The following is a 26,795-nucleotide window of genomic DNA, read 5'->3' as shown; positions in this document are numbered from 1 at the left end:
CCGGCCTGGGGAGTCCACTGCCCTTGTTCTCTTCTAGATCTCGGATGGGGTTTGTGACAGGGAAGGACTCCTAGATGACATCCTGAAGGTAAGACGAGAAAGAGCCTGGCCCGAAGCCATTCCCAGCTCCCCGGGATCCCTCGAGATGCCCGGAGGACACTGCCCCCTTGCAATTTCTCCAGAAACCCAGTATTTGACCCCAAGCCCGCACGTGCACACGCCAGGCGCCACCCACGAGGGCGCTTAAGGACCCAGGCACCTCCCCCCTCGCCCAAGCTGTGCAGCGCGCGGCCTCCTCCCGACCCCGGGCCCGCCTACCCCAGGATTTGCCTGCGGTAGCGCCAGGCCCGAGGCGCGGGGTTAGAGAGGTTCGGATCCCAGGTGACTTAGCAGAGGCCAGAAACGGGAGGTGTCCCTGGGCACTCGACGCGGTGCGGGAACCCGGCCGGGAAGACGGCGACCGGGGGACGCCCATCCCGAGCGGTCCCTGCACCCCTCCCTCACCCCACCCTGGGCGGCGGCGTGGACCCCTCCCCCACCGGAGCCACCTTCCGCGGAAAACGTGGGGTCCCGGCGCAGCCGCTGCTGGCCGCATCTGCCGCTCCCCGGCAGCAGCAGAGCCCGCCCCGGAGGAGGGGCCGGCGCCGCCCCACCCCCTCGCAGCCCCCCTCCGCTCGGCCGCCGTGCCGCGCGCCCCCTCCTCCCGCCGCCGTCGCCCCGTCGTCCCCCACCCCGCGGCGCCCGGCTGCGAGGCGGCCGCCCGCGCCCCGAGAGGGAGGCGGGGGCGCGAGGCGCGGCGCGGCCACCCGAGGCTGCGGAAGGCGGCGCGATCCGAGGCCCCGAGGCGGCCCTGCGTCCGGACCCCGCGCGCGCGCCCGGGGGGCTGCCGCCTCTGCACCCCCACCCCCCAGCCGCGGGCCGCGGGGTGGAGGAGGTAAGGGCGAGTCGCGAGCGCGCGCGCTGCGGGACCGCTCCCGGGGCGAGGCGGCGGGGAGGGACCCCCGGGCCGCCGCCTCTGCCGTCCTCCCCGCAGCCTCCTCCTGGAGGCCCGCGAGGCCGCGGGATTCTGGGCAAGCCACGCTGGTGGAGAGGAAGGGGTTAATGTAAGGAATTGGAATCAGAAGGGTTTTAAGCCTGGCTTCCCCTCCCCCCCATCTTCTACCCCCTCCCCCCCTCCGCCCCTCCTGCTTGTCGCTCCCCTAGCCAGGTTGGGGGGCGGGGGCGGGCTCCGGATCCCGCGGGGACTCTGGACCTGGGAGAGCAGAGGCCAGGGGGAGGGGAGGGCGCCCTCCAATCCAGCCCTTCTCCACCTGCTTCTGAACGGGGGTGGGGGAGGGGCGGGGTTGGGGCCTGCCGGGGCACCTGTGCGGGTGTCTTAAGGGTGGGAGGTTTTGGGTGTGTGCGTGCCAGTGTGCACGTGTGCCGGCCTTCACGGGCAAGGGTGTTGCATATGTGTGCACGCATGTTTCTGGCTCCGCGCATCCCCGCGCCTCCGCGGGTGACTGCCCACGGCTAGGCTAGGTGGCGGTGCGCGCCCCACTGCATTGCTTTGCATGTGTGCGGGTGACCCGCTGCCTGTGGGCACTGCCCACACTGTCTGCCTGCGAGTAGGCGTGGGGCCTGCTCTCCCCTAGGGTTGAGACTGCAGTGAGGGGCTCAGCTGGTTTCCTGGGGGTGTGTGGCAGGTGTTGGAGCCCGGCCTGTGACCTTGGGAGGGATGGGCGTGTTGTTGCCGTTTGCCGGAGTGAGGGGGACTTTAGCATGAAAAGGCGACATCTCGCGCTGCCAGGAGCAGAGGGTGCGTCCATGGACCCATGTGAGTCTTTTACTCCCTGAGCTACACATTTTGTGGGCACTCAAGCCTGCCAGCACTCTCGCCTTCTTGGGGATTCAGAAGAATTTAGAGGGCTGGGGGTATTTTTTAAAAAAATTCCCCATTCACAGGGCCACCTCCTGCTGCCTGCCCATCCTTAAAATTCGGCCCCACCTCCTGGTTCCAGTGCCTGAAACACTGGTTGAGCCTAGAGCATCCTTTCTTGGCCTGTAAATCCATCGATCCATAGCCCAGTTTTCCTTGTCCATTCTGCAATTCCCTCCTTCATGGCTGCTCCTTTCCTGCATGTGGATTTTACTGAGAAAGAGGGAAGAAAGAACTCTTGGGCCCAGAAGGCCAAATGGGAAGAAGAAGAGACAGTAAGGACCTGGTGGGGAGTTAGGTACCTGCAAAATGATCGTCAGAAACCCACGAACTTCTCAATTTTGCCCTGATATGGGGGGGTGGGGGTGGGGGAGGAGAGGTAAAGAGAAAGACAGGGAGGGGGGAGATTAATGATATCCACACGTGTTCAAGGCTTAGAGATGCCTAGATTGGTTTGATCTTTGGAATATTTGTAACAGGAAAAAGGAGAGAGTTGTGGAAAAGTAATCGCCTGTTCTCCTTTTGGATTTCCTAGATTTTCCTACCTTTCTGTTCTCACCACATCTCTTATTTATTCATTCAACAAGTATTTACTGGGCTGGAGAGATAGTACAGGGATTAAGGTACTTGCCTTGCATGCAGTGGGCTCTAACTAGACCCCCCCAGAACTTGAGCACAGAGCTGGGCATAAGCCCAGAGCATCACCAGATGTGGCCCCCAAACAAACAAACAAATAAACAAAAATACATTTACTGAGTGCCAAGCTGGACTGGACTGACAGGGTGACATTTTGTTCCGAAAGAGAGCATGAGATTAAATTGAGAACATGATTTTTGAAGTCAGGTCATACTAAATTCAAATCCTAGTTTGTCACTGTTTGAATTATGCACTGGTGTGTGTGTGTGTGTGTGTGTGTGTGTGTGTGTGTGTGTGTGTTTTGGGTTGAGGGGTGCCAGAGAGCAAACCCATGTGTGAGGCAAATATTTTATCACTGAGCCACATCCCAGCCCTAAAGACAGTTTTAACTTGTTTTTTCCTCATGGTCAGTGTTTTGCCCGTGATTGTGGAAGTCCACCCTTGGGGGGTCCCTCTAACATTGCTGCGTTCAGTTGAGAGGCAGAAAAGAATATCAAGACAGCTTTTCGTTCTTTAACTTCTCTCCCCACATGGCCCCTGATCATTCACATATTTATCCCAAGTTTTTTATGTGGCCGCTGGATCCCAACAGGTTGTATTCCAGGAGAATAAGCCTTTGGTTACAACTATTGGTCAAACCTCTGCCGGTGTCAGGCTTATTAGTACCCCATTGGCCAAAGTCAGCCACGTGGCTAAGCGTAAGTCAGTGTGGAAAGAGACCACATTGGAGCAGGAATGCCGGGCAGCCTGGGCACTGGGGACCATCAAAGCAACAGTCTGGGGCCGGAGCGATAGCACAGCGGGTAGGGCATTTGCCTTGCACTCGGCCGACCCAGGTTCGATCCCCGGTATCCCATATGGTCCCCTGAGCACCGCCAGGAGTAATTCCTGAGTGCAAAGCCAGGAGTAACCCCTGAGCATCGCTGGGTGTGACCCAAAAAGCAAAAAAAAAAAAAAGCAACAGTCTGCTACAGTCACGTGACTCGTTATGGGGAAGTGATTTGTCCACTCTGAGCCTCAATTTTCTCATCACAAAATGGAGATGAGACCTTTTGTTTTTTTTAAATGAATCACCGTGAGATATTGTTGCAAAGCTTTCATGATTGAGTTTGTCATACAATGATCGAACACACGTCCCTCCACCAGTGCACATTTCCCACCACCAATGTCCGCAGTATTCCTCCAGCCACTCCACCCCATCCCACCCCCTGCCTCCGTGGCAGGCACCTTCCTTCTTAATCTCTCTCTACTTTTGGGCATCATGGTTTGCAATACAGATACTGAGAGCCCATCACGTTCGGTCCTTTGTCTACTTTCAGCACACATCTCCCATCCCAAGCGATCCCTTCAGCCATCATTGACTTAGTTGTCCCTACTCTATCCCAATTGCCTTCTCCCCCCAGCACATGAAGCAGGCTTCCCTCCAGGGAGCAGTCTTCCTGGCCCTTGTCTCTACTGTCCTTGGGTGTTAGTCTGATATTACGTTATTTTATGTTCAACAGATGAGTGAGTCATTCTAAGTCTGTCCCTCGGAGAGTATCATGCTGAGTGAAATGAGATGAGACCATTTTGGCAACTCTTGGCACCTATTTGTGCCAATACTGCTCTGAGGACTAAGTGAGAAACATGGTTTCTTACCAGGAAAATTAGTAGGTAATTCTTCACTGTTTTGTGATTAGACTGCAAGCACTTGGAGGGCACAAACTGATGGGCAAAAATTGATGTCTCATGTTTGCATCCCGTGGGACATCACTTTGTCAGTGAATACATAGCCTTGGAGCTCAGTTCGCAGGGTAGTATCAGGAAGACTCTACTAGTCCTTACCTCCCAGTGGGTGACCGGAAGAGGCAGCGGCACACTTGTTATTTGAGGTGGCAAATAACATTTTAACAAAGAAAATGTTAAAAAAGAACTGAAGAGTCCTTACACATTTGGGGGTGGAGAAAGGGATTTGAGTCACACCCAGCAATGCTCAGGGCTTAGTTATTTTTTTCTTTTCTTTTTTTTTACTTGTTGGGTCACACCTGGCGGTGCACAGAGGTTACTCCTGGCTCTGCAGGAATTACTCCTGGCGGTGTTCAGGGGACCATATGAGATGCAGGGAATCGAACCCGGGTTGGCCGTGTGCAAGGCAAATGCCCTGCTTGATGTGCTTCAGCCCCCACAGGGCTTACTTCTGACCCCAGCCATGGAACCTGGATCAGCTGCATGCAAAGCAAGCACTTAGCCACAGCCTCCTTACACATTTTTGAGAACCTGGGAACAGTTATCCTCAGTGAGGAAGGTGGGCAAGATGGGGAACTGAAAATGTTATAACTGTCCTGAGTTCATTATAGCCAAATTAATTTCTGAGCCACCTACCCTGAAATATCCTTCCCATCCTTTCTGCCTTATTTGCTGCTTGTAAGAGGCCCTTAAGACAACAAATAAGCAAGGTGAAGGACAGGGGTTACAGAGGGTTCATGCCTTGCATGTAAAGGACTTTGGGTTTGATCCTGGTACCTCATGTCCCCACTCCGGCACCACTGGGAGTCCCGCCCCCCAACACCAACAATAAAGAATAGCCATAAATTTCAGTGATCTGTGCCTCAGCCTTGAAAAAGTGACAGCATAGGACAGAATGAGGTTATCTCTGAGAAGCATTTATCCATGTCCAGTTCTCTCTCATCTTTAAAAACTGCTTCTGTCTTGCCTTGCATGTGTGAGGGTTTGATCCCCAGCACCACATTAAAAACAAAATGAAAAGTCCCCGCCACAACTCCAAAGCCTGCATCTGGACTCCGCGGCTCCCTCCACCCGGCCTGTTGCTTGCTGTGTGTCCACTCCCAGTTTCTACCCACATCTGAGCTCCCTCTCAACCCACGTGCTTCAGGTTCCTTGAAGCAGCCCTCCTCAAGTCAGCAGTGAAGGGTGATCGCCTCTGTGAGACTTGCGTCGGCGGCATAGTTGCACGGTGGCTCAGCCCTTCCCTCCCGGACAGAGCTTCCGTTTCTGCTGCTGCTGCTTAGGGACATTTTAGTTCTCCCTCTTCTGCCCCTCAGGGTCCACCTTCCCCCACCCTGTGTGCCGCTGTTGCTTCTCTGGTTCTTTTCACACCTGTTTCTTCTTTCTCCTGTTTTTGGTGGCACATGGGATTGAAGCCAGGGCAACACATGTAGCGCCACATGAGCTGTGATCATGCCCTGCACCCTCTTCTTAGTCCTACTTGTCCATTTGGTTTGTTTGTCAAGGTATTTAGTTGGTTTTTCTTTTTCTTTTTCGTTTTTTTTTATTTATTCTTTTATTGAATCACCATGTGGAAAGTTACAAAGCTTTCAGGTTTAAGTCCCAGTTATACAATGCTCAAACACCCATCCCTTCATCAGTGCGGTTTTTCTTTTTAAAGGGGTGGTGGTGATCATACCAGCTATGCCCAGGGGTCAGTTTTCTTCTTTTTTTGCTTTTTGGGTTTACACCTGGCCATGCACAGGGGTTACTCCTGGCTCTGCACTCAGGAATTACTCCTGGCAGTGCTCAGGGGACCATATGGGATGCTGGGAATCGAACCCGTGTTGGCAAATACCCTACTCTGTTGCTCCAGCCCCAGCCCAGGGGTCAGTTTTCAAGGTGCTTGGGAGACCATGTGGTGCTGGGAATCAAATCCAGAGCCTTCCATATGCAAGGCACGTGCTCTACCACCAAGTTACATCCCTAGCCCCACTTCTGTTTGTTTTATTTTGGGGTGGGTAGAGATAACATCTGGTGGTAGTCAGGCTAATCTGTGCTTGGGGATCACTCCCAGTAGTGCTCAGGGGACAGTGTTGTGTGTGTGGGTAGAACTGTGGTTGGCTGCCTACAAGGCAAGCTCCTTACCCTTCTGCACAACCTCCCTGATTATATATATACATATGTATATATATATATATATAATTTTTTTTCTTTTTGGGTCACATCCGGCAATGCACAGGGGTTAACTCCTGGCTCTGCGCTCAGGAATAACTCCTGCCGGTGCTCAGGGGACCATGTAGGATGCTGGGAATTGAAGGGAATTGAACCCAGGTCAGCTGCATGCAAGGCAAACGCCCTACCCGCTGTGCTATCGCTCCAGCCCTTATTTTTTTTAAATATTTTTTACACTGCTTCTAAAGCTGTATTTTTCTCCCATATTGTAAAATATGTACCAGATATCTCTACTTCCTCAAACTCCATAACCACACTCATTCTATATCCCCCCCAAACCTATCATCCTTAATTTTCTTTTTTCCTGGCCATCATTCCCGGCTACCTGAAAGCCCAAACCCCAGATCTGAGCCTAACCTTTAAATCTTCCCTCTCACACCTGCCACAGACACCTTGTTGCCACCAACTTTCCTCCACTCCCTTTTTTCCTTTTTTTTTTTTTTTTTTTGATTTTGGGGCCACACTCAGCAGTGCTCAGGGCTTACTCCTGGCTGTGCACTCAGGGATCACACCTGGCAGACTCGGGGAACTATACTGGGTGCTGGGTATTGAACCCAGGTCAGCTGCGTGCAAGGCAAATGCCCTGCCCGTTGCCCTACCATTATCGTTCAGGCCGCTCTCACACCTTTTCACATTCACTACCGTCACCATTCACATTCCTGCTACTGTGGCTGATAATTGCCACGTGCCGTATTCCAGGAGACCTTCTTCCTGACCTTGACCTACTATTCCATTTTCTAAACTGCACATCTGTTTAACTCCTTGCCATTCATTCATTCCACCATTGCTGAACACGTCCACCAGTGACAGGGACTGTTGTAAGTTTTGGGGAAATAGCAGAGAGGAGGCAATTTTTCTACCCTCCAGGAGCTGACATTTTCTTCCCAGGAAGGATACACGTAAGGTCCTTCTCACTTCCTTATCTTTGTGCTTGCTGCTTCTGATGCTCATAGTTTCCCTCTCTCCCTCCCCCATCTTATGACTGGCTTCCTCCTTGACAACTTTACTTTGCTCTCCAAGACTCGGTCTCAATTCTGCTACCCATGAGTGTTCCCCTGTCTTCAATTCAAATTAAGTACAGAAACCCATGCCAGCCTCTCGTGGAGCCTGTACTCGTGAGAGTATCGTTCAGCTCCTCAGTCTGCCCCAGGAGACCACGAGCTGCTGGAAGATAGGGTTTGGATCTTGCTGCCTTCAACACACCCAGCACAGTGCTTGGTATAGCTCAGGGTACACAGTGGGAACTCAGTAAATACCCTGGGAATGAAGTCATGTCTTAGTTTTGATTTTGTTTGGGAGCCACTTCTAGTGGTGCTCTGTGCTTACTCCTGGCTCTGCGTTCAGGGATCACTCATGGCGGGACTCGGGAGACCATATTGGTACTGGGGATTTGATCTATCCCAGGTCAACCCGGTGGACGGCAAATGCCCCGTGTAATGTACTGAAGCTCTGGCCCCTGAAGTTGTTTGAATAATGGTCAGGAGAGAATTCTAGATGAAAACAAATATATAGGGGCTGGAGCAATAGTACAGTGGGTAGGACAGTTGCCTTGCACACAGCCAACACAGGTTCGATTCCCAGCATCCCATATGGTTCCCCGAGCACCGCCCAAAATAATTCGTGAGTGCAAAGCCAGGAGTAACCTTTGTGCATCACCAAGTGTGGCTACCCAAAAGCAAAAAAATATATATAGATTTGTTGCCTGTTGTGACCCAAAATCCAAAAAGTAAATTTACATTAACACACACACGTGTTTGTGTGTGTTTGTGTATGTGTGTGTTTGAGAGGGTGTTTACTCTTAATCACAAATTACATAAATCCAACCCTAACTATTTTAAACAAAAAAGGGCTGTCTATGTACCAGTTCGTAAAGCTAAAAGAAGAGGGATGCGGGGCCGGGGAGATGACTCAGAGGGATGAGCACATGCATTGCTTTGCGTGTGGGAGGTCAGGGGTCGATGCCTGGCACTGCCTGGCCTTCTGGCTCCACTGGGAGCTACCTCTGAGCAACACATGCCCGTAGTAGCTTGTGAGCACCACTGGCTATGACCTTAAAAAAATAAGAGGAAGAAGAAGAAAAGGGATGAATGGCTCTTGTGTATAATTGCTCTCCAGTTCTCAGCAATGTGAGGTCTCTCTCCGGCTCATGCTTCTTTCCTACTCTGAACGCTGCCACACTTATTCTTCCCATGAATGGACTTTCTCTGTGAGTGGAGGATGAATAAAGGCCACGGAGAGCTTCCTCTCCCTCCCAGGTGACCCCAGAGGACCAGAGGACTCTTTGGCTCCTCTGTAAATTCCCGTGGTGTACTCTCCACTTAGCTTGAGGGACGAGCCCACGCTGTGGCCACGCAGAGGGGGAAGTGCTTTGACGGGCCAGGCCAGGGCTGCGTGTCCTGGCACGAGGACTGACACTGCACAGAGCAGGGAGGGCTCACCCATCAAAGGAAGGACGAGGGGTGGCTTGTACCAGAAGGTAAAGCAAACACATGGAGGAAAAGAAACTAAGGCCCACTGCAGGGACTGGTTGTGCCGACGTGGTTGTTCGAAGCCATGAAGATGCAGGATTCTTCATGTCTGGCAACCAACCTGTGAACAGGTCAGTAGACAGGAGCCAGAGACAACACTCACTTATTCTTAGCACTCGTTAAAAGGTGGTAGGTCTTGTTTGAAGTGACTGAAGATATACCTGAAGACCTTTAAAGAAAAAAAAATTCTCTCATTGGTTCTTCTACCCAAACATCACCATAACCTTGAGCTGGACTTGGAAGCAAGTAGACTTGAGACAGGCCTTTCCGACTGGAAAAGGAGATGCCGCTCCTTAGGATGGTGATGGAGAGCTGGGCTGAGAGAAGACAAAGGCAGGCGGGGAGTTAGTATGGCGGGTAAGGCTCATGACTTTGCAGCAGGTACCCGATGTGAGCTTAGAGCCAGGAGTAAGCACTGCCCCGTGTAGACCACTTCTCCATCCCCTCCCTCCCTCACCCCCCAAGCGAAGGCAGCAAAGGCAACTTCTTTGTGCCAGGGCTGACCTCACAGGATCCTGACGGGCGTTATAGGGAACTCATCCCTTTTTCTCCTCCTCTCCCTGCCCCTGCCCCCATCATCTTTAGCCTGCGAGGCTTCACATTGATGCTGAGAAGTGTGTACATCTCGGCAAAAATATTCCTACGAATGATTCATAGTAATTCCTCAGCTCCTGCAGGAGGAGGAAAATTGTGGGGCGGGCTGGCATCAGATGAACCATCTGGACCCCAGGAACTCCTTTTTTGCTTCTCTCTTGCTCATCCACACACCTGCTTGCACTGTCCTTGCTCCTGCTGTCTCCAGAGCCTGGCAGTAGGGTTTGCACTGGGGCAAAGGATGTTTCAGAAGGGCCTGCAGTGGGGAGGGGGAAGGCCCCTACTTCTCTTAGAGTCCCTGCCCCCAGCTGGACAGGCACCCCAGGGCCGAGGCCCAAGGCTAACCGTTAGAGCAGCACCCCACTCCTGAGCAGCTGTGGGTGAACTCACTTCTTATAAAACTGCTGGTTACTGGGGCTGGAGCGATAGCACAGCGGGTAGGGCGTTTGCCTTGCACGCGGCCGACCCAGGTTCGAATCCCAGCATCCCATATGGTCCCCTGAGCACCGCCAGGGGTGATTCCTGAGTGCATGAGCCAGGAGTGACCCCTGTGCATCGCCGGGTGTGACCCAAAAAGCAAAAAAAAAAAAAAAAAAAAAACAAACTGCTGGTTACTGTTAATTCTTCCATTTGTTCTATTGTTATTAGTCTATTAGTCTATTCAGGCTTCTAGTTCTTGTCAACTTTTGGCCATTTATATTTCCTAGAAAATCACTCAGTTCATCCAAAATTTTTTTAAATATGGATCAAGTTATACCATTTTAAAAAATTGTAGCATTTTAAAAAATTGAAAATAGGGGCTGGAGCGATAGCACAGCGGGTAGGGCGTTTGCCTTGCACACGGCCGACCCAGGTTTGATTCCCAGCATCCCATATGGTCCCCCAACCATCACCAGGAGTGATTCCTGAGTGCAGAGCCAGGAGTAACCTCTGAGCATCGCTGGATGTGACCCAAAAAGCAAAACAAAAAAATAATTGAAAATATCTTCTCTGTGTCAGTGGTCATATCCATTTTCTCATTCTTAGTGCTACATATTTGTTTTCTTTTTAAAAATTGTCTTTATACAGATTTACCATAAGACCATTTTATTGGTATTTTCAGAGAACCATCTTTTTAATTTTCTTCTCAAAGCTACTCTTTTGGGGGTGGAGGAGGGGTTGGTCACTCCTGGCAGTGTTCGGTGGACCATGTGTTATCAGGTCAAATCTAGGTTCCTATCTACAAAGCATGTATAACTTTTTATATTTGATTTTTGTTTAAAGTTAGTTGGGGGGGGGTTGGGTCCACACCTGGCATTGTGGACTCAGGGCTTACTTCTGATTTCGTGCTCAGGGAGCACTCCTGGTCATGCTCAGTGGACAGTATGTGGTGCTTCGGATTGAATCAGGCCAGCCACGTGCCGTTTTAATCCCTGTTCTCTTTCTGACACTCTAGTTTTAGTTTTTTTTTAAGGTATCTCTCTGCTGCTTTCCATAGAGGCTGAACCAAATGATATTCCCACCATCTGTGAATGGGGGCTCCTTTTTAAACTACATCCCCCGCCAACACTGGTTGTTTCCAGTATTTTTGATATATGCCATTCTCACTGGTATGAGATCATATCGTATTATTGTTTTGATTTGCATTTCCCTAATAAGTGATGATGAACACTTTCTCATATGCCGACTGGCTGTCCATATGTGCTCTTTGTGGAAATGTCTGTTCATGTCCTCTCCCCGTTTTTGACAGAATTATTAACTTTTGTTGTTATTGAGCTTTGTGAACACCACTGTGCTTCGTATATCTTGGCTGTTGGTCCTTTATCTGGCATACTGTGGGTAAAGGTTTTCTTCCATCCTGTAGGGTGTCTTGTATTTTAGCCTGAGTTTCTTGTGCCATGCAAAATCTTTTTAATTCGATGTTGTTGTATTTATTTATTTTTGTGTTTTGTTGGGCTGGAGCGATAGCACAGTAGGTAGGGTGTTCGCCTTGCATGCAGCCGACCCAGATTTGATTCTTTTGTCCCTCTCGGAGAGCCGGGCAAGCTACTGAGAGTATCCCGCCCGCACGGCAGAGCCTGGCAAGCTCCCCGTGGCGTATTCGATATGCCAAAAGCAGTAACAAGTCTCAATGGAGACGTTACTGGTGCCCGCTCGAGTAAATCGATGAGCAACGGGATGACAGTGACAGTGACAATGTTTTGTTATGTTTGCCAGTGGAACTAAAGCATTGAAAACAACTCTGAAGTCCATATACTGTTTGGCGGGTTTTTTTATTTGAATATACCTAGCAGATGATGGTGTTAAGATAATAGCTAAGTATTTTTTTTTTTTAAGAAACTTAAGGGGCCAGAGAAATAGTTCTGAGGTTAAAGCACATGCCTTGCATGTAGCTGACCCTGATTCAATCCCCAGCACCACGTGTTCCTCGAGCATCACAGGACGAAGCCCTTGAAGCCCCAGAGCATTACGGGGGTGGCCTGGGTAATTCCTGGCAACACTGGGTTCAGGCAGCACTGCATCTTCGGGCCCTAATGTTGAACTGCTGGTCCCATTGGCCAAGACTCACTGGCAGATGCCTCCGGGCCTCCTGAGCTCCACTTGGGAGCACACCCAAAGCACTGCCACTAACGACAAAATTTTAAACTGCAGCTTTTTCCTTTTTCAAAGTGATGGCAGGGATTGAACCCAGGTTCTCACCCTGCACGGCAAGTGCTCTCCTACTGAGCTACATTCCCAGCCCTAAGTCCCTGTCTAATATATATACTATGGTATCTTTGGATGAAATAATATGATAGGATTTTCTCAAAAATAGAAGTAAGGCTGGAGAGATAGTACAGTATTTCTTGCCGTTCATGCAACTGACCCTGATTTGGTCCCCACCCCTATATATAATCCCCCATGCATCACCAGAAGTGACCTTTGAGCACAGAGCCAGGAATAAGCCCTGAGCAACATCAGGTGTGGCCAAACACACATATACATACACACACACTTAACTCAGAAGTAGGGTGGGGAAAGTGTGAAGCAAGGAATCATGAATGATTAAACAGAATTTACCATGAATTGATAACTGTTGAAACTAGATGATGAATTAGTAGTTCATTATCATATTCTATTTTTAAAATATTTTTAGAAATGTTCATAATGAAAAGGTGTATATCTCTTGATCTTTGTCTCAGCATGCATACTAGAAATTTCTAGGTAGAGTAAGACAATACAGTGTGTTACAGGCAATCACACAGCCTGAAGTATTTGCATGCTACCCAGTTATTGCCAGTTTATAGTATTAACATCATTTGTTTAAAACCCTTAGTTTGACCAGGGATGTAACTCAGTGGCAGAGTACTTATTTGCCTTGTATATGTGAGACCATGGGTCTCTTTAATTACCACCATTGTCAATACATACAAATAAATAAAATTCTTAATAAAATTGTTCAGCATTTAGAAAAAGAGAAAAATATAAAGTACTAAAACATAAGTATCTGCTTACATATAATCTGTGGATTGGGATGGATTTCCTAAGCATGATAACCAAGTGAAAAATAAAAATATTTTACTGAAGCTAACTTTAAACTTTAGTATACAAATAAAGACTGTAAACAAAAATAAAAGCCAGTTCACACACTTGGGGAAAATTTTTGTAATAACAAATCTATAGAGGAAAAGGATCAATATTATATTCTTTTAAAAGTCTTTACAAGGCGGGGCTGGAGCGATAGCACAGCGGGTAGGGCATTTGTCTTGCACTCAGCCGACCCGGGTTTGATTCCCAGCATCCCATATGGGCCCCCAGCACCGCCAGAGTAATTCCTGAGTGTAGAGCCAGGAGTAATCCCTGTGCATCGCCAGGTGTGACCCAAAAAGCAAAAAAAAAAAAAAAGTTTTTGCAAGGCAATATGGAAAGATGAGTGTTTAGTGTAAGAATGAGCAAAGTGGTATAGACATAAAATTGAGTCATAAAAACACAAGTCAACAAAAAGATAAAAAGATAGACAAATGAGTGGGGGAAAAATGTCCCACCACGGTAATCAAAGAAAGATAAGTGAAAACCCCAGCCACACTGGTCTTTCAGTGAGGCCCAGAGTGAAGCTGAGGAATTTGGCTACAGTTGATAGATAGTGGGTCTCCACTGAAGGTGTAGGTGTCATCTGTACATAGAGGAATCTGGTTAGAGGAATCTGGTGCCTTTTATAGACTGGATGAGAGCAGAGGGATTGAGGGCAGGACCAGAAAATAAGGGATGAGAAAGCAGTGACCAACAGGCACAGAGAGCATGTGAGAACAGTTGGGCTGGAAAGTGTTCCAAAGCATAATCAGCAGGCCTTGATGGTTGGCAGAGAAAACAGAATCAAGGTGGCCAGCACCATTGAAGGGATTCCGGATGCAGGGGCAGTAGGTGAGAGAAATTCCACATTTGTTTGTTGACCCTGGACCACTGTGCAGGAGTCTTTCATAGTGACTGGAAAGGGATATTCAAATGATAGAAGCCGATGTTCACGACCTTTTTACATCTCCTAACTAGCTGAAAACCACCGTTTAAGCTACAAAATGAATTTGGTGCCTTTTACGACTGGCATGCCAAGACTGGGCTGAAGTCTTAGGCACACACTGTTCTAGATGCTCAGGGGAGGTCATCAGTATTCTTTTCCTTGTGCATGCCCAAAAAGAGGACAGCAAGAAATGCCGCAAGAAGCTCCGGGCTCACAATCCACCAGCTGAGCACGGGCCCTGGAGCGTCCGCACTGGCCCACTCGGGAATGTCCTCTCCTGAAGAATTGCTGAGATGAGTGAGGAGAGTGATGTCAGATGTGCTCTCTGAGGCAGGAGGGTGCAGGCAAATCTCCCCAAACAACCTGGATTCAAAGTGGGGGGAATGTTCCTCTAAGGGGAAAAGAGGGATCTACCCACAAATGGGGCTTGGAATCAGGCAGCAAAAATAATCTCATTGTGTACAACAGTCCACTGTTGGCTGTCCAGGATCTTACACAGATGCCCTTTCGCAGATCATTGAGACTGTTTCCTGTTTCTCACAATGCCTCATAATCCTGTTTCTCACAATGCCTCATGACACCCCCCGAAAACAACTCCCAAAACTTACCACACACGTCCCATCTCTGGAACGAGATGTTCCAAGTTATTACCACATCTAGTTCAAACTCAAGATCTTGGTGATGGGCTGTTTGATAACTGGACTAGTCTCATGGTATTTTGATTTATAGCTAAACTACAATGATGGTGGTATTAAAATCAGAGCTGAAAGAATAAAAAACTTTCAGTTGATGGGGGCTGGGAGATAGTACAGGAGGCAAGACACTTGCCTTGCATGCGGCTGTTGTGTTTTGATCGCCAGGACCTCATAGGGTCTCCTGAACACTGCCAAGAATGATCCCTAAGCACCATTGGACATGGTCCCCAAACTAAAACCAACAAATAGAACCTCCCAGTTGACGAGGAGTAATTAAGAAAAGCACTTAGAAGTCAGAGGTCCATAGCACAATCCACTTGCTCAAGCAGTTAGCAAGAGTGAGGTTCTCTAGCCCATCAAGTCAGAGAGCGGCCCTGTATTTCAAGCTGTGTGGTCACATGCAAAAGGACCATGAGGAGTCACCTCCCTTTGGTGTAGGTATGGGGACTGAGTTTCCTAGGCTTGCCATCTTTTCTGGCAGTACAGTTCTCTTCATCGTTAAAAGGCTTGAAGTCAATCTGCGTTCAGTCAACCCAAGTTATTCACCAAACTAGACATCACACTGAAAGTTTTAATTCTTGGGGCTGGAGCAATAATATAGTGGATAGGCATTTGCTTTGAGTTGGCTTTGCCCAGCACCCAAGCTATATAGTCCCCAAGCGTACCAGGAGTGCCCTTTAGTACAAAGCCAGGAGTAAGCCCTGAGCATAGCTGGGTGTGCCCCCCCCCAAAAAAAACCTAAGAAAACTATAATTGTTTAGGGGATTGGGTGTTTGGAGCCTCACCTGTCAGTGCTCTTAGGCTACTCCCAGCTCAATACTTGCAGTGTGGGGATTGAATAGGGCACCCCCAAAGGAAGCATGTGCCCTTTGAGCTCTCTCCATAGCCTGAAAGTGAAAATTCTTGAATCAAATCCTTGGGGATAGTGTTGGGGGAGGAAAAGGAGCTGTCCCTTAGCAACAGGTCTTGGTGCTCAGAGTCACCTCCGGGGAGACCCTGGTTTTGTGGCCTCTGGCTGGGCCACAACTGCCCACAGGGCAATGCAGGCTCCTTGCTGGGGTGAGTGGCAGAGCATCTGCCCTCTCCGACTAAAACTGCACCCAAGAAGGCAGTAATGGAGCAGCCTGCCCTGCTGAGCTGGGAAGAGGGTACAAGAGGACGGATTCTGGAGGGCCCGGGGAGTCAAAACCCTGTCAGAGTCCAGAGTTGTCTTGCATTGTCCAGCCACTTTGTCTCGCTTGACTTGACTTTAGCTAGAAGCAGAGAGCTGGCTCTTAATTAGCTAACTCTCAGTCATATTGGTTTGCTGCCCTCCGGCAGAAAGGGCTTCTCTGGACAAAAACGGCATTTTCTGCCTCTCTGCTTTCAGATCAGCCCGTTTCAGCCAGCGTGGATCATACTAAAACCATGGGGAAGGTTACCCCCCACCCCACCCCCAGAACATCATCATTTCTCTGACTCCCTAAATCCCCAGAGAAGAACACTGTCTGAAGTCCAGAGGTGGTAGGTGGGACAGTTTAATCAGCCGCTTTACTGCTATGTAGCAGGGCTCCCCCACTGTGAATGCCGAACTATTTTATTTCTCATTTAGTTTAGCTAATGGCTTCATAGGTCTGCTGCTTGAAAAAAAAAATTCCACTTCTGATCGAAATTTCTGGTTAGGACTTTTTTCCGAGTGCAAACAACACCCAACTCCAACTGGCTTAAGTGAATTTTGTTCACTTTTTTGAGAGAATTGATTTTCTCACATAATTGAGCAGACCAGGATATCAAACAGTATCTGTAAGGAATCTCTTCGTATCGGTTCTGCTTCCCACTGTTGGAGCCTGAGTTATTTCTCCCAATAGACAGAGACAAAGATGGTCCTTGAAGTTCTGGTCCTCCTTCCCATCAGCATACAAAGAGGATGACTTTCCCCAGGAGTTGCTACAAAGTCCTGAGAAACAACTTATTGACTCCATGAGCAAAGGCTCACCAGATTGTTTCTGGGGTGCCCACCATGCACCTAGGAATGGTCTGTCGATGACACAAACTGGAGAAAGTGGGAAAGATATGTCCCCAGGGTCTAAGCAAGTTGTTGCCAGGACTGGGTTGTGGGCTGGCAGAGGGGACAGATTCTGCTCATACATGGAGATGCCTGAGACACTCACATGGCTAGATGGAGAGGCAGCGCTGAAAGTCAGCAGCTTCAGGGTGGGAGAAAATCTAATCGCATGGGGAGAGGCTGGAAGAGAGGGGTGAGGGCGGTGGAAACAAGACAGGGGAAGGAGCATTAACCAAACACCAAATGGGCAAGGACTGCTGAGAATTGGATTGTCTGGTGAGCAGCTGCCTGAGACTTGGGAACACAGGGTGGATGCGACAGCAGAGAGTGGATGAAGCTCTATTGTAGGCAATGAAGAAGATGGCAGTGAATAGGCAGGCAGCCCCACAAGATAGGGGAGGGAAGAGCAGAAGCTAGACATTGTTTCAGGGGTGCCCATCATGAACCCAGGAATGAACTATCGAGAGAGGGAGGCTGGATAGTGGGAGATGAAGGTGAAAACAGGTGGAATAACAGAAGAAGGGTGGTTTGTGCTGCAAGAGATGTGAGAAGGGCAAATAATCGTGGTCCTTGGAGCCAGCTGCATGGAAAGCAAGTGCTCCAGACCTATCTCCCTCCCAGACCTTGAGGACATTGTTTTTTTATTCTAGGCCACACCCAGCGGAGTTTAGGGATGACTCCTGATGGGGTTTGGGGATCGAACCCCAGGGTCGGGAAGCAAGCGCTTTCCCCGCTGTACCATATCCTTCCGGCCCAAAAGAAATCTCCTTCCTCTTGCCAAGTCCGAGCGCTTGCATGGGAAGTCAGGCCCTACCCGCGCCCTCTCCGACGACTCTCAGTTCTGGTTACCTGGAGGGAGTCCGTTTCCTCCGCATGGGGGTGGGGCGGGTGAGCAAGGAGTTACCGCTGCTCCCTCCTGAGTCCTGCCTCTCTCTCTTTCCTAGCTCCCTGCATACCCCCGGCCGCCCCAAGCCCCGAGCCTTCCTGACTCCGCAGGGGGCTCGCCTGCGGGGCGCCCGATGAGCGCTCCGGGCTGACGGACCGGGCGCGGCGGCCGCGGTGGAGCCGGGACGCTGCGGCGGCGGCAGCGGCGGCGGCGGCGGGGGTGGCGGGGCCATGGCCTCGCTGGACCTGCCTTACCGCTGCCCGCGCTGCGGGGAGCACAAGCGCTTCCGGAGCCTGTCGTCGCTGCGCGCACACCTGGAGTACAGCCACACGTACGAGACGCTCTACATCCTCTCCAAGACCAACAGCATCTGCGACGGCGCGGCGGCCGCCGCCTCGGGCTTCCAGCTGGCGCCCGAGCCCGCCGCCCTGCTGGCCGTGCCCGGCGCGCGGCGCGAGGTCTTCGAGAGCACGTCGTTCCAGGGCAAGGAGCAGGCGGCGGGCGCGGCGCCCGCGGCGCCGCACCTGCTGCACCACCACCACCACCACGCGCCCCTCGCCCACTTCCCCAGCGACCTGGTGCCCGCCAGCCTGCCCTGCGAGGAGCTGGCCGAGCCGGGCCTCGTGCCCGCCGCCGCGCGCTACGCGCTGCGCGAGATCGAGATCCCGCTCGGGGAGCTGTTCGCCCGCAAGTCCGTGGCCTCGTCGGCGTGCTCCACGCCGCCCCCCGGCTCGGGCCCCGGGCCCTGCTCCGGGCCCGCCTCCGCCTCGCCCGCGTCCCCCTCGCCGGCCGACGTGGCTTACGAGGAGGGCCTGGCGCGCCTCAAGATCCGCGCGCTGGAGAAGCTGGAGGTGGACCGGCGGCTGGAGCGGCTGAGCGAGGAGGTGGAGCAGAAGATCGCGGGCCAGGTGGGCCGGCTGCAGGCCGAGCTGGAGCGCAAGGCGGCCGAGCTGGAGACGGCGCGGCAGGAGAGCGCGCGGCTGGGGCGCGAGAAGGAGGAGCTGGAGGAGCGCGCCTCGGAGCTCTCCCGCCAGGTGGACGTGAGTGTGGAGCTCCTGGCCTCGCTCAAGCAGGACCTGGTGCACAAGGAGCAGGAGCTGAGCCGCAAGCAGCAGTGAGTGGCCCGCAGGGGCCTAGGGCGGGGAGGGGGGAGGGGAGTGCACGCCGTGAATGTGTTTGTGTGATGCTGTCTGCCTTGTCAGGGCTGTTAACACCGATTTTTGGTCTTCAGCCTGTACATGGACCAAGAGTGCCGTGAGGGTGTGTGGGCCGTGCAGAGGTGCATGGTACTTGCCTGTGGAGACTTTGCTTCTCCAGATCCTCTAGCCCAGGTCAGCTCCTAACATTCAGGCACCAGATCCTCTTCCCTTGAACGGCAAAGCTTAATTCACTCCTCTGCTGCCCTCAGACTTGCCCCAACCATGGAACTAACACACAAATGTCATTTCTCCCATCTGTCAAAACCCCAGACCTCCAGCGTCTGCACTTTTTCACTTATAAGAAAGCTCTTTGATGGGGCTGGCAAGATAGTACAGTGGGTAGTAGTGCCGTGGTGGGATCGGGTCGGGCACTTGTCTTGCACACAGCTGTGTTATCCCCCAAGCACCTCCAGGGGTGATCCCTGAGCGCAGAGGCAGAAGTGATCCCTGAGCACAGCTGGGTATGCTTTCTCTCTTGAACATACTCTGCTCATGTTAACCCCCCCCCTCGGCAAGATGTGTCACCCCAACCCGTAAGTTCCAGGTCTAAGTTGTCATCATACTTTGGTCCCACGGCAGCATATGACGAGCCCATCCTTGAAGTATTTTCTCACTGGGCTTGAGGATCTTCTCGTGGGATTTCCTTTTTTACTTTTATTATTCTTTTTTGTCTGCTCCTTCCTTCCCAGGTGCTTTCTCTGGTCTTTAGGCTGCAGGTGCAGCATTTCATATTTAGACTCACTTCGCCCCCCTCTGATATAATCTCCATGTGGGCCAGAACTCTTTCCCGCTGTCCTCTGCTGTACCCCCAATGCCAGTAACTGTGCCTGGCCCCTATAGGGTGCTCTGTAAATGTTGAAAGGCTGCACGAACAACTGAATCCATCTGGGTGTAGAGAGGGGATCGTAAGTGTGCTGTGTGTGAATGCAGCTCTTGGAGGGGGGTGCCCCTGTGTGGATGCTTTGTTTTTTTCTTTTTGGGTCATACTCGGCAATGCACAGGGGTTACTTCTGACTCTGCACTGAGGAATTACTCCTGGCGGTGCTCAGGGGACCGTATGGGATACTGGGAATCGAACCTGGCTTGACTGTGTGCAAGGCAAACGCCCTACCCGCTGTGCTATTGCTCTAGCTCCACGTGGATGCTTCCGCACCTGAAAATATTCCTGCAGATGTGTGTGTGTGTGTGTGTGTGTGTGTGTGAGAGAGAGAGAGAGAGAGAGAGAGAGAGAGAGATTTGGGGATTGGCCTGTCCCCAGGCATAAACACCGAGTGCCCCGGGTATGTGCAGGGGGTCAGGTGAGGGTATGACTGTACCGTATTTCTGGAGGGACGAGCTGTGGCTTACGGGCTCTCTGGGCGTTTGCTTGGAGAGAGCTGTCTAGGTGCATGTTGGTGCCTGTGTGGGTGAGGTGTGAGCACGTGTCTCGGAGTATCTGCCCGCCTCTCCGTGTGTGCCACTGTTTGCTGTCTGTGCCTGTTCTGCACGCACCCATGGGGCCGTGAGCAGACAGCTGCGGGCGACTGTGCTCACGTCTCTCCCCACCGGCCGGGTCTCCCCCCGAGAGTGGGTGGGCGGCCAGGCCCAGGCGCTGGGGTAAGAGACTGCTCCGGGCCCAGGGAGGTGGTGCAGATCGACCAGTTCCTGAAGGAGACGGCGGCTCGGGAGGCCAGCGCCAAGCTGCGGCTACAGCAGTTCATCGAGGAGCTCCTGGAACGGGCAGACCGGGCCGAGCGGCAGCTACAGGTCATCAGCAGCAGCTGTGGCAGCACGCCCAGTGCCAGCCTGGGCCGTGGAGGTGGGGGCAGTGGCGCTGGGCCTGGTGCCCGGGGCCCAGGCAGAATGGTGAGTGCCTGCCTCCCTCCTTGCACGATGACCCCTCCCCTCCGCATACCCCATGGTTCCCTCTGCTAGTCCTTGTCCCTTGAAGGAGGGGTCCAGAAGAAGGACTTGCCTCTGAGGGGTCATGGGCCAGCCTCCCCCCGCCCAGGCCGTAATGCCGTAGTGGGACCGAGTGGCCCTGATCCTCAGGGCACCTGTCTCTGCAAATGAAACCCTGAGAGTCTCCAGTCGGAGTTCTGGGGCGCGAGGTGGAGGAGGGGAGGGGCTGGGGAACTGGCCTCTCTGTCTGTCTGTCCATCTCTCCCAACCTTTTCCCTTATTCTCTCTCCTCTCCCTCTTGTCTCCGTTGTGTGCCCTGTTTCTCCTGCTGCTTCTCATCCTCTTGCTTCCTCTGCCCCCCTCCTTCCCTTCCTGCTCTGGGCGCCCACAGCGAGAGCACCATGCGGGCGCCGCTGTGCCGTACGCGCTGGCACGGCACGGCTCCTCTCCTGGCACAGGGTAAGCCGCCCCACACAGCCCCTCACCCCGGGCTGGTGCCCTGGCCAGCCCATCGGATGGATGGCCCAGCTGGGACCACCGGGGGGCGCCTCCTCTCCCACCTCCCAGACCCAGCACTCCTGGGGTCTCCTCTGCCCACCTTTCCACTCAGAGGGCATTCTGGGAAAGCAGGGGGCAAGTGGGTGCCCTTGCCTTGTGGTTGGGGTGGCCGGGGACCCCCAGCGGGTCAGGTGTCCCTTGCTTCCCACCAAATGGTTCATTCCACCTCAGGGCCTCCAGCCGCATCCCAGCTGCCTCCCAGAGCTCTGGCTGCTACGACAGTGACAGCCTGGAGCTGCCCCGGCAGGAAGAAGTGGCCCCTGAAGACGGCGGCCCCGGGGGCCTGGGCAGCCGGGCTCAGGCTGCGAACGGCAGCTCAGAGCGGGCGCAGCCCCCTCGAAGCTCCGGCCTGCGGCGCCAGGCCATTCAGAACTGGCAGCGCAGACCCCGCCGGCACAGCACAGAGGGCGAGGAGGGGGACGTCTCAGACGTGGGCTCCCGAACCACCGAGTCAGAGGCCGAGGGCCCCTCCGAGGTCCCCCGCCCGGGGCCTGGTATGTCGGGGCCATTGAGCAGCTGCCGCCTGTCCGGTGAGTCCCTAGAGTCTGGAACAAGGGGGCTTGTTCTTTCCCATGGGGTACACAGACCGAGGCAGTCGGCATCCTCGCCTCAGGATCTCCCTTCGCTTGCCCCAGCCCTTCCGGCCTGGGCAGGAGCTCCTGTGGGACACCGGGCAGGCTCAGTGACAGACAGGATAGTAGCCGAGTGACTCCTGAGAGTTGTTCCCCCAGCCCCAAAGGCCCTGCACCTCTGGGGCTCAAGCTGACGGCCGCACCCCACCGCCACCCTGCCTGCTTCTCTTCACAAGGCTGTTTTATAGCTTCCTGTTCAGCTGCACCCAGCCTCGAGGCCCTTTCCTTCCCTCGGCGCACCCCAAGGCCCCCCCTAGTGGGTGAGGCTAACTCTGGTCCTGGAGGATGTCACGGAGCTAGTCACCCACTTTCCTTTGCAGACTTTGGGGTGTGTGAGCCAGGCGAGGGGGAGCCCGAGGCCCCCACTCCTTTCCCCCAGGTCGCAGCACAGGTCTCTCCTGCCCTTCCCCAGGGCCCCACTGACACCGCCCCCACCCGCCCCCACTCACCTTGGGCCCTCTGGTGTCGTGCAGCGCGGCCGGAGGGCGGCAGTAGCCGGGGTGCGCGTGCCGAGAGGGGCAGCCCCTCCCGCTCCAACGAGGTCATCAGCCCCGAGATCCTCAAGATGCGCGCCGCGCTCTTCTGCATCTTCACCTACCTGGACACCCGCACCCTGCTGCACGCCGCCGAGGTCTGCCGCGACTGGCGCTTCGTGGCCCGCCACCCTGCCGTCTGGACCCGGGTGCTGCTCGAGAATGCGCGTGTCTGCTCCAAGGTGCCGGCCCCTGCCCGCCCCTTAGCCCTGTGTGGATCCCCCACCCCCACCCCTCATCATACCCCCCTGCCGCACCACCACCACCACTACCACCCACCACACACAGCTCCCCAGCTCCGCGCGGCTCCAACACGCTCTCCCGGGGCTTGACCTGCCTCGAGCGCGCCCCCATATTCAGGGCCACCTTCTCCCCGCAGTTCCTCGCCATGCTGTCTCAGTGGTGCACCCAGGCGCACTCCCTGACCCTGCAGAACCTGAAGCCCCGGCAGCGGGGCAAGAAGGAGAGCAAGGAGGAGTATGCCCGGAGCACCCGGTGAGGCCGGGGTGTGGGGGGCGGGGGAGAGGGGCTGCTTCCCGGAGGAGGAAGAGGCGGGCGGTCCCAGGCAGCGCACTGACCTCGTGGCCATCCCCAGGGGCTGCCTGGAAGCAGGGCTGGAGTCCCTGCTGAAGGCAGCGGGCGGGAACCTGCTGATCCTGCGCATCTCCCATTGTCCCAACATCCTCACTGACCGATCGCTCTGGCTAGCCAGCTGCTACTGCCGCGCCCTGCAGGCCGTCACCTACAGGTGAGTGCACTGGGAACCCCTCCCCCCCACCGCCTCCTGACCTCAAGGGGTGCTGCTTCCACTCAGCTTTATGGTGTGAGGCAAGACGGCAGAGGACTCGAGTGGGCCCTGCCAGGTTTGTCTCTTCGACAGGAGCGCCACGGACCCTGTAGGCCACGAGGTCATCTGGGCTCTTGGCGCAGGCTGCAGAGAGATTGTCTCCCTTCAGGTGGCGCCACTTCACCCCTGGTGAGCCGGTGGGTGGGTTGGGGAGGTGGGGGGGCGTGGGGCTGAGCAGATCTAGGCACACTTCATAAGCTGGTGGGGAGACGGATCCCCTCCCCGAAATCTGTGTGGTCTGATGTTTAGAGCAGGCCTTTAGGATCCCACCTGGAGCCATGTCCAGTCTCAGCACGGTGTGTGAACTCTAGCCAGCTCAGTTCAGGTGCTATTAGCAAATCCCTCGACCCCATCAGGACTGTTGCTGGCGTGGAGGTGATGTGTTCAGAAAGCCTGCTAGACCCCGAGAACCGCTGAGCCGTGCCAGTTAGAAGCAGGCATAGGATGGGCAGTTCAGGGAGCCTTGGTCAGTGGATAGGGTGTGAAAGCGCCGCTCGTGGGAGAACCTGAGTGGGAAAGCACTAGGTGTGGTGGGAGTCCCTCGGACATACCCGCTCTCTGCACGCGCCTTCTCCCCGTAACAGTTCCCAGGTCACCCCGGGTGCCTGTCTCTCCTCCCACTGCACCTTGTCCTGAGTCCACCGCATTCTGCCCATCGTTTGCTGCCTGCCAGTCTATGCTTGTTCACATTCTTGGGGCCCGGACGGGAACATTCGGGCCCATATCCCTGACTCCCAGTGCAGGGCAGACTTCCAGCGGCCTATGCGAGCATGGAGGGGCGACTGCCTCAGGGATCAGCAAGTGTGGTACAAGTGCTGGGGAAGACTGAGCCAAAGCTAAGAGGAAAAAAGACACGGCAGGAACAGAAAAGCCTGCTGCATGGGTCTAATTCCTTGTATTTTACCTAGAAAACATGCAAACATTGAGGGGTTGTAGGTCTGAAAAGTGGGAGTAGGCTCAGACTAGTTCTCTGCCCTGCCACCTCCACCCCAGACTAGTTAGTCGCTCCTGGGGTGCAGAGACCCTGTCCGTTGCGTCCCCCCTGCGTCCCCACACCCTAGCTCCCTTGATTTGGCTTGCTGGTCACTAGAGAACTGTTGGTTAGTGAGTGAGTGAGTGAGTGAGTGAGTGAGTGAGTGAGTGAGTGAGTGAGTGAAGGAGCGAGAGGTGGCCGTCAGTCAGCTGGGGATGACTGGATGGCAGGGAGGCTAGTTATCTAGCATCTGATGACTGCTGACGTGGGTTTCAGAGTTGTTCAGACATCAGAATCAGGAGTTTCTGACTCGAGCAATTGGGTGGTTGGTCAGCCCTTCCCTGAGATGAGCCTCAAGGAGAGTTGGGGTACCGCACAGCTGGAAACCTCCCTGATGGCTGTTTCCCCCATTCTCCAGCCAGCAGCCCACGCGCTTCAGTAACCGTTGTCTGCAGATGATCGGTCGCTGTTGGCCTCACCTCCGGGCCCTGGGGGTTGGGGGTGCTGGCTGCGGGGTGCAAGGCCTGGCATCGCTTGGTGAGTCCTCCCTTGGGACGGGGGTAGGGGATGGTGGGGAGCAGACAGGGGTGCCGCCGCGCAGTGTAGAATCCTGGGGGCTGGCTGGGCGGCTGGGAAGGGGGTGGGTGCACCCTGCCAGGCGAGAGTCAGCAGCTGCTTCCTCTGCCTCCCTCTTCCCAGCGAGGAACTGCATGCGGCTGCAGGTGCTGGAGCTGGACCATGTGTCAGAGATTACCCAGGAGGTGGCGGCTGAGGTCTGCCGCGAAGGCCTGAAGGGGCTGGAGATGCTGGTGCTCACAGCCACCCCCGTCACCCCCAAGGCCCTGCTGCATTTCAACAGTGAGCGATGGGTGTGGGAGGGGTGAGAGCTGGGCAGGGTCCAACCGTCACCTCTGACTGGGTTAGTAAGTAGCAAGAAGCACCATCCGTTTGTACCAGCCCTAGGGGTCTCGCCCTGGCCTTCCGCCTGGATCATTTGCAATGAGTGTGGCCCAGGTCTGCACGCATCTGGTCCAAGGTTCAGCTCCACACACACGAGCGGGGGAACAGCATCTGCCCCCCAACTCCTCTTCTCCATCGTCCCCTCCCTCTCCCAGAGAGTGCCTGGCAGAGGCAGAACTGATGGTTTCAGAGCACACAGGCGCAGAGGCTGGACCGAGCTGGCCTTGACCCTGTCCAGGTGCCTCGTAACTGTTTTTCCACCTGAGCTGGCCTTCTAGAGCAGGCGGGAGGGTTGAGGTCACGTGTAAGCCTCGAGGCCATTCTCCACGTGACTGGTATAATAACCTGATGAATAGTGGCGGTGGGTTTCAGCGTTGTTCAGGCACCAGTGTTAGAAGTTCCTAACTTGAGCAGCAGGGCGGGTGCTCGGCCCTTCCCTGAGATGCGCTCAGAGAAGGAGCAGATCTGGGGGAACACACAGCCAGAAACCTCCCTGATGTCCTCTCCCCCAGCCTCAGCCAGCAGCTCGTGTGATGCCAGTCGTGGCCCCTCCCTTTCCTCCACCACCCATCCTCCGCCCATCCTCCCACCTCTGCCGAGGCCATGGGTGCCTAACTCGGCTACTCCTGCCCAAATGAGTTCATCATCAGGACCATTTGGCCAGTGGTTCCGTGACTGAGTGCCAAAGGTTCCTTGGCCTTGTGACATAACTCCCTGGACCTACCCTTCCTCCCACTTAAGCCTCGTGGCCCCCACCCCAGGGAACCAAGCACTCAGCCTGAGAACTGCTGACCTCCCGGCCGTGGCTCTCAGCCTCCTGGCCTTGCTCTCCTCCCCTTACCCAAGGCATCCGCCGATCTCCTAAGCTCTCCGTTCCCGACTGGTTGGCTCCGTTTCCCTTCCTCTACTCCAGTCAAAACTCACCCACCTCACCTTACCTGCCCTCATCGCTTCCCAATGCCCAGAGCTCGCTGACTTCTGCCAGGGAAGATCAGAGAGTCCTGCAGTTGCCACCCCTCTCCAGAGTCACAGCAGTCTCTGCTGCCTGGCTGCATCTGCCCCTTTCCCTTCTCCGTGTGCGGCCCCCAAGAGACACGGGTCTCCCTGCACCCCCAGTGGACAACCAGGGGGCCCCTTGGTCGGGCTCAGTTTCATGACTTAATGACAGGAGCCGAGGCAGCTCTGTTGCCCAGGCCCTCATGCGGACCCCATAACCTCTTTTCTCTCAGGCATTTGCCGGAACCTCAAGTCCATTGTGGTCCAGATTGGGATCGCCGATTACTTTAAAGAGCCCAGCAGTCCTGAGGCCCAGAAGCTGTTTGAGGACATGGTGACAAAACTCCAGGTGAGGAAGTTGGATCTGGAGCCACCCTGGACCCGAGCTGGTACCTCTGTGGGGCTGTGGCCTGGATGTGGGATGAGACCACCTAGATGTGGGCGGGGGTTCTCTTCTCCCACACCCCAACACAACCGGGAAGTAACCCCAAGTTTGGCCTGC

General features: G+C 54.1%; 1 protein-coding gene across 2 annotated transcripts in view; it reads left to right on the top strand.

Annotated features, from left to right (window-relative positions):
• Positions 1-722: 722 nt before the first annotated feature.
• FBXO41 (F-box protein 41) overlaps positions 723-26,795 on the top strand; it is a 29,786-nt gene continuing 3,713 nt past the window's right edge. Inside the window, exons 1-12 of one of the 2 annotated variants that reach the window (XM_055119751.1) lie at positions 723-934; positions 17,773-18,828; positions 20,533-20,758; positions 21,186-21,253; positions 21,524-21,882; positions 22,458-22,699; positions 22,897-23,012; positions 23,113-23,265; positions 23,398-23,493; positions 24,756-24,874; positions 25,037-25,195; positions 26,527-26,642. In XM_055119751.1, the coding sequence (XP_054975726.1) occupies positions 17,945-18,828; positions 20,533-20,758; positions 21,186-21,253; positions 21,524-21,882; positions 22,458-22,699; positions 22,897-23,012; positions 23,113-23,265; positions 23,398-23,493; positions 24,756-24,874; positions 25,037-25,195; positions 26,527-26,642 (2,538 nt within the window). In that variant the 5' untranslated portion in view covers positions 723-934; positions 17,773-17,944. Of the gene's footprint in view, positions 935-957; positions 1,104-17,772; positions 18,829-20,532; positions 20,759-21,185; positions 21,254-21,523; positions 21,883-22,457; positions 22,700-22,896; positions 23,013-23,112; positions 23,266-23,397; positions 23,494-24,755; positions 24,875-25,036; positions 25,196-26,526; positions 26,643-26,795 lie in introns of those variants that run through there. The other variant, XM_055119752.1, reaches the window with a different exon arrangement.

Source organism: Sorex araneus, chromosome X (genome assembly GCF_027595985.1).
Source record: "Sorex araneus isolate mSorAra2 chromosome X, mSorAra2.pri, whole genome shotgun sequence".
NCBI classification, from domain to species: domain Eukaryota; kingdom Metazoa; phylum Chordata; class Mammalia; order Eulipotyphla; family Soricidae; genus Sorex; species Sorex araneus.
The sequence above is the reverse complement of the archived record's forward strand: the minus strand, read 5'-3'. Positions and strand labels throughout refer to the sequence as shown.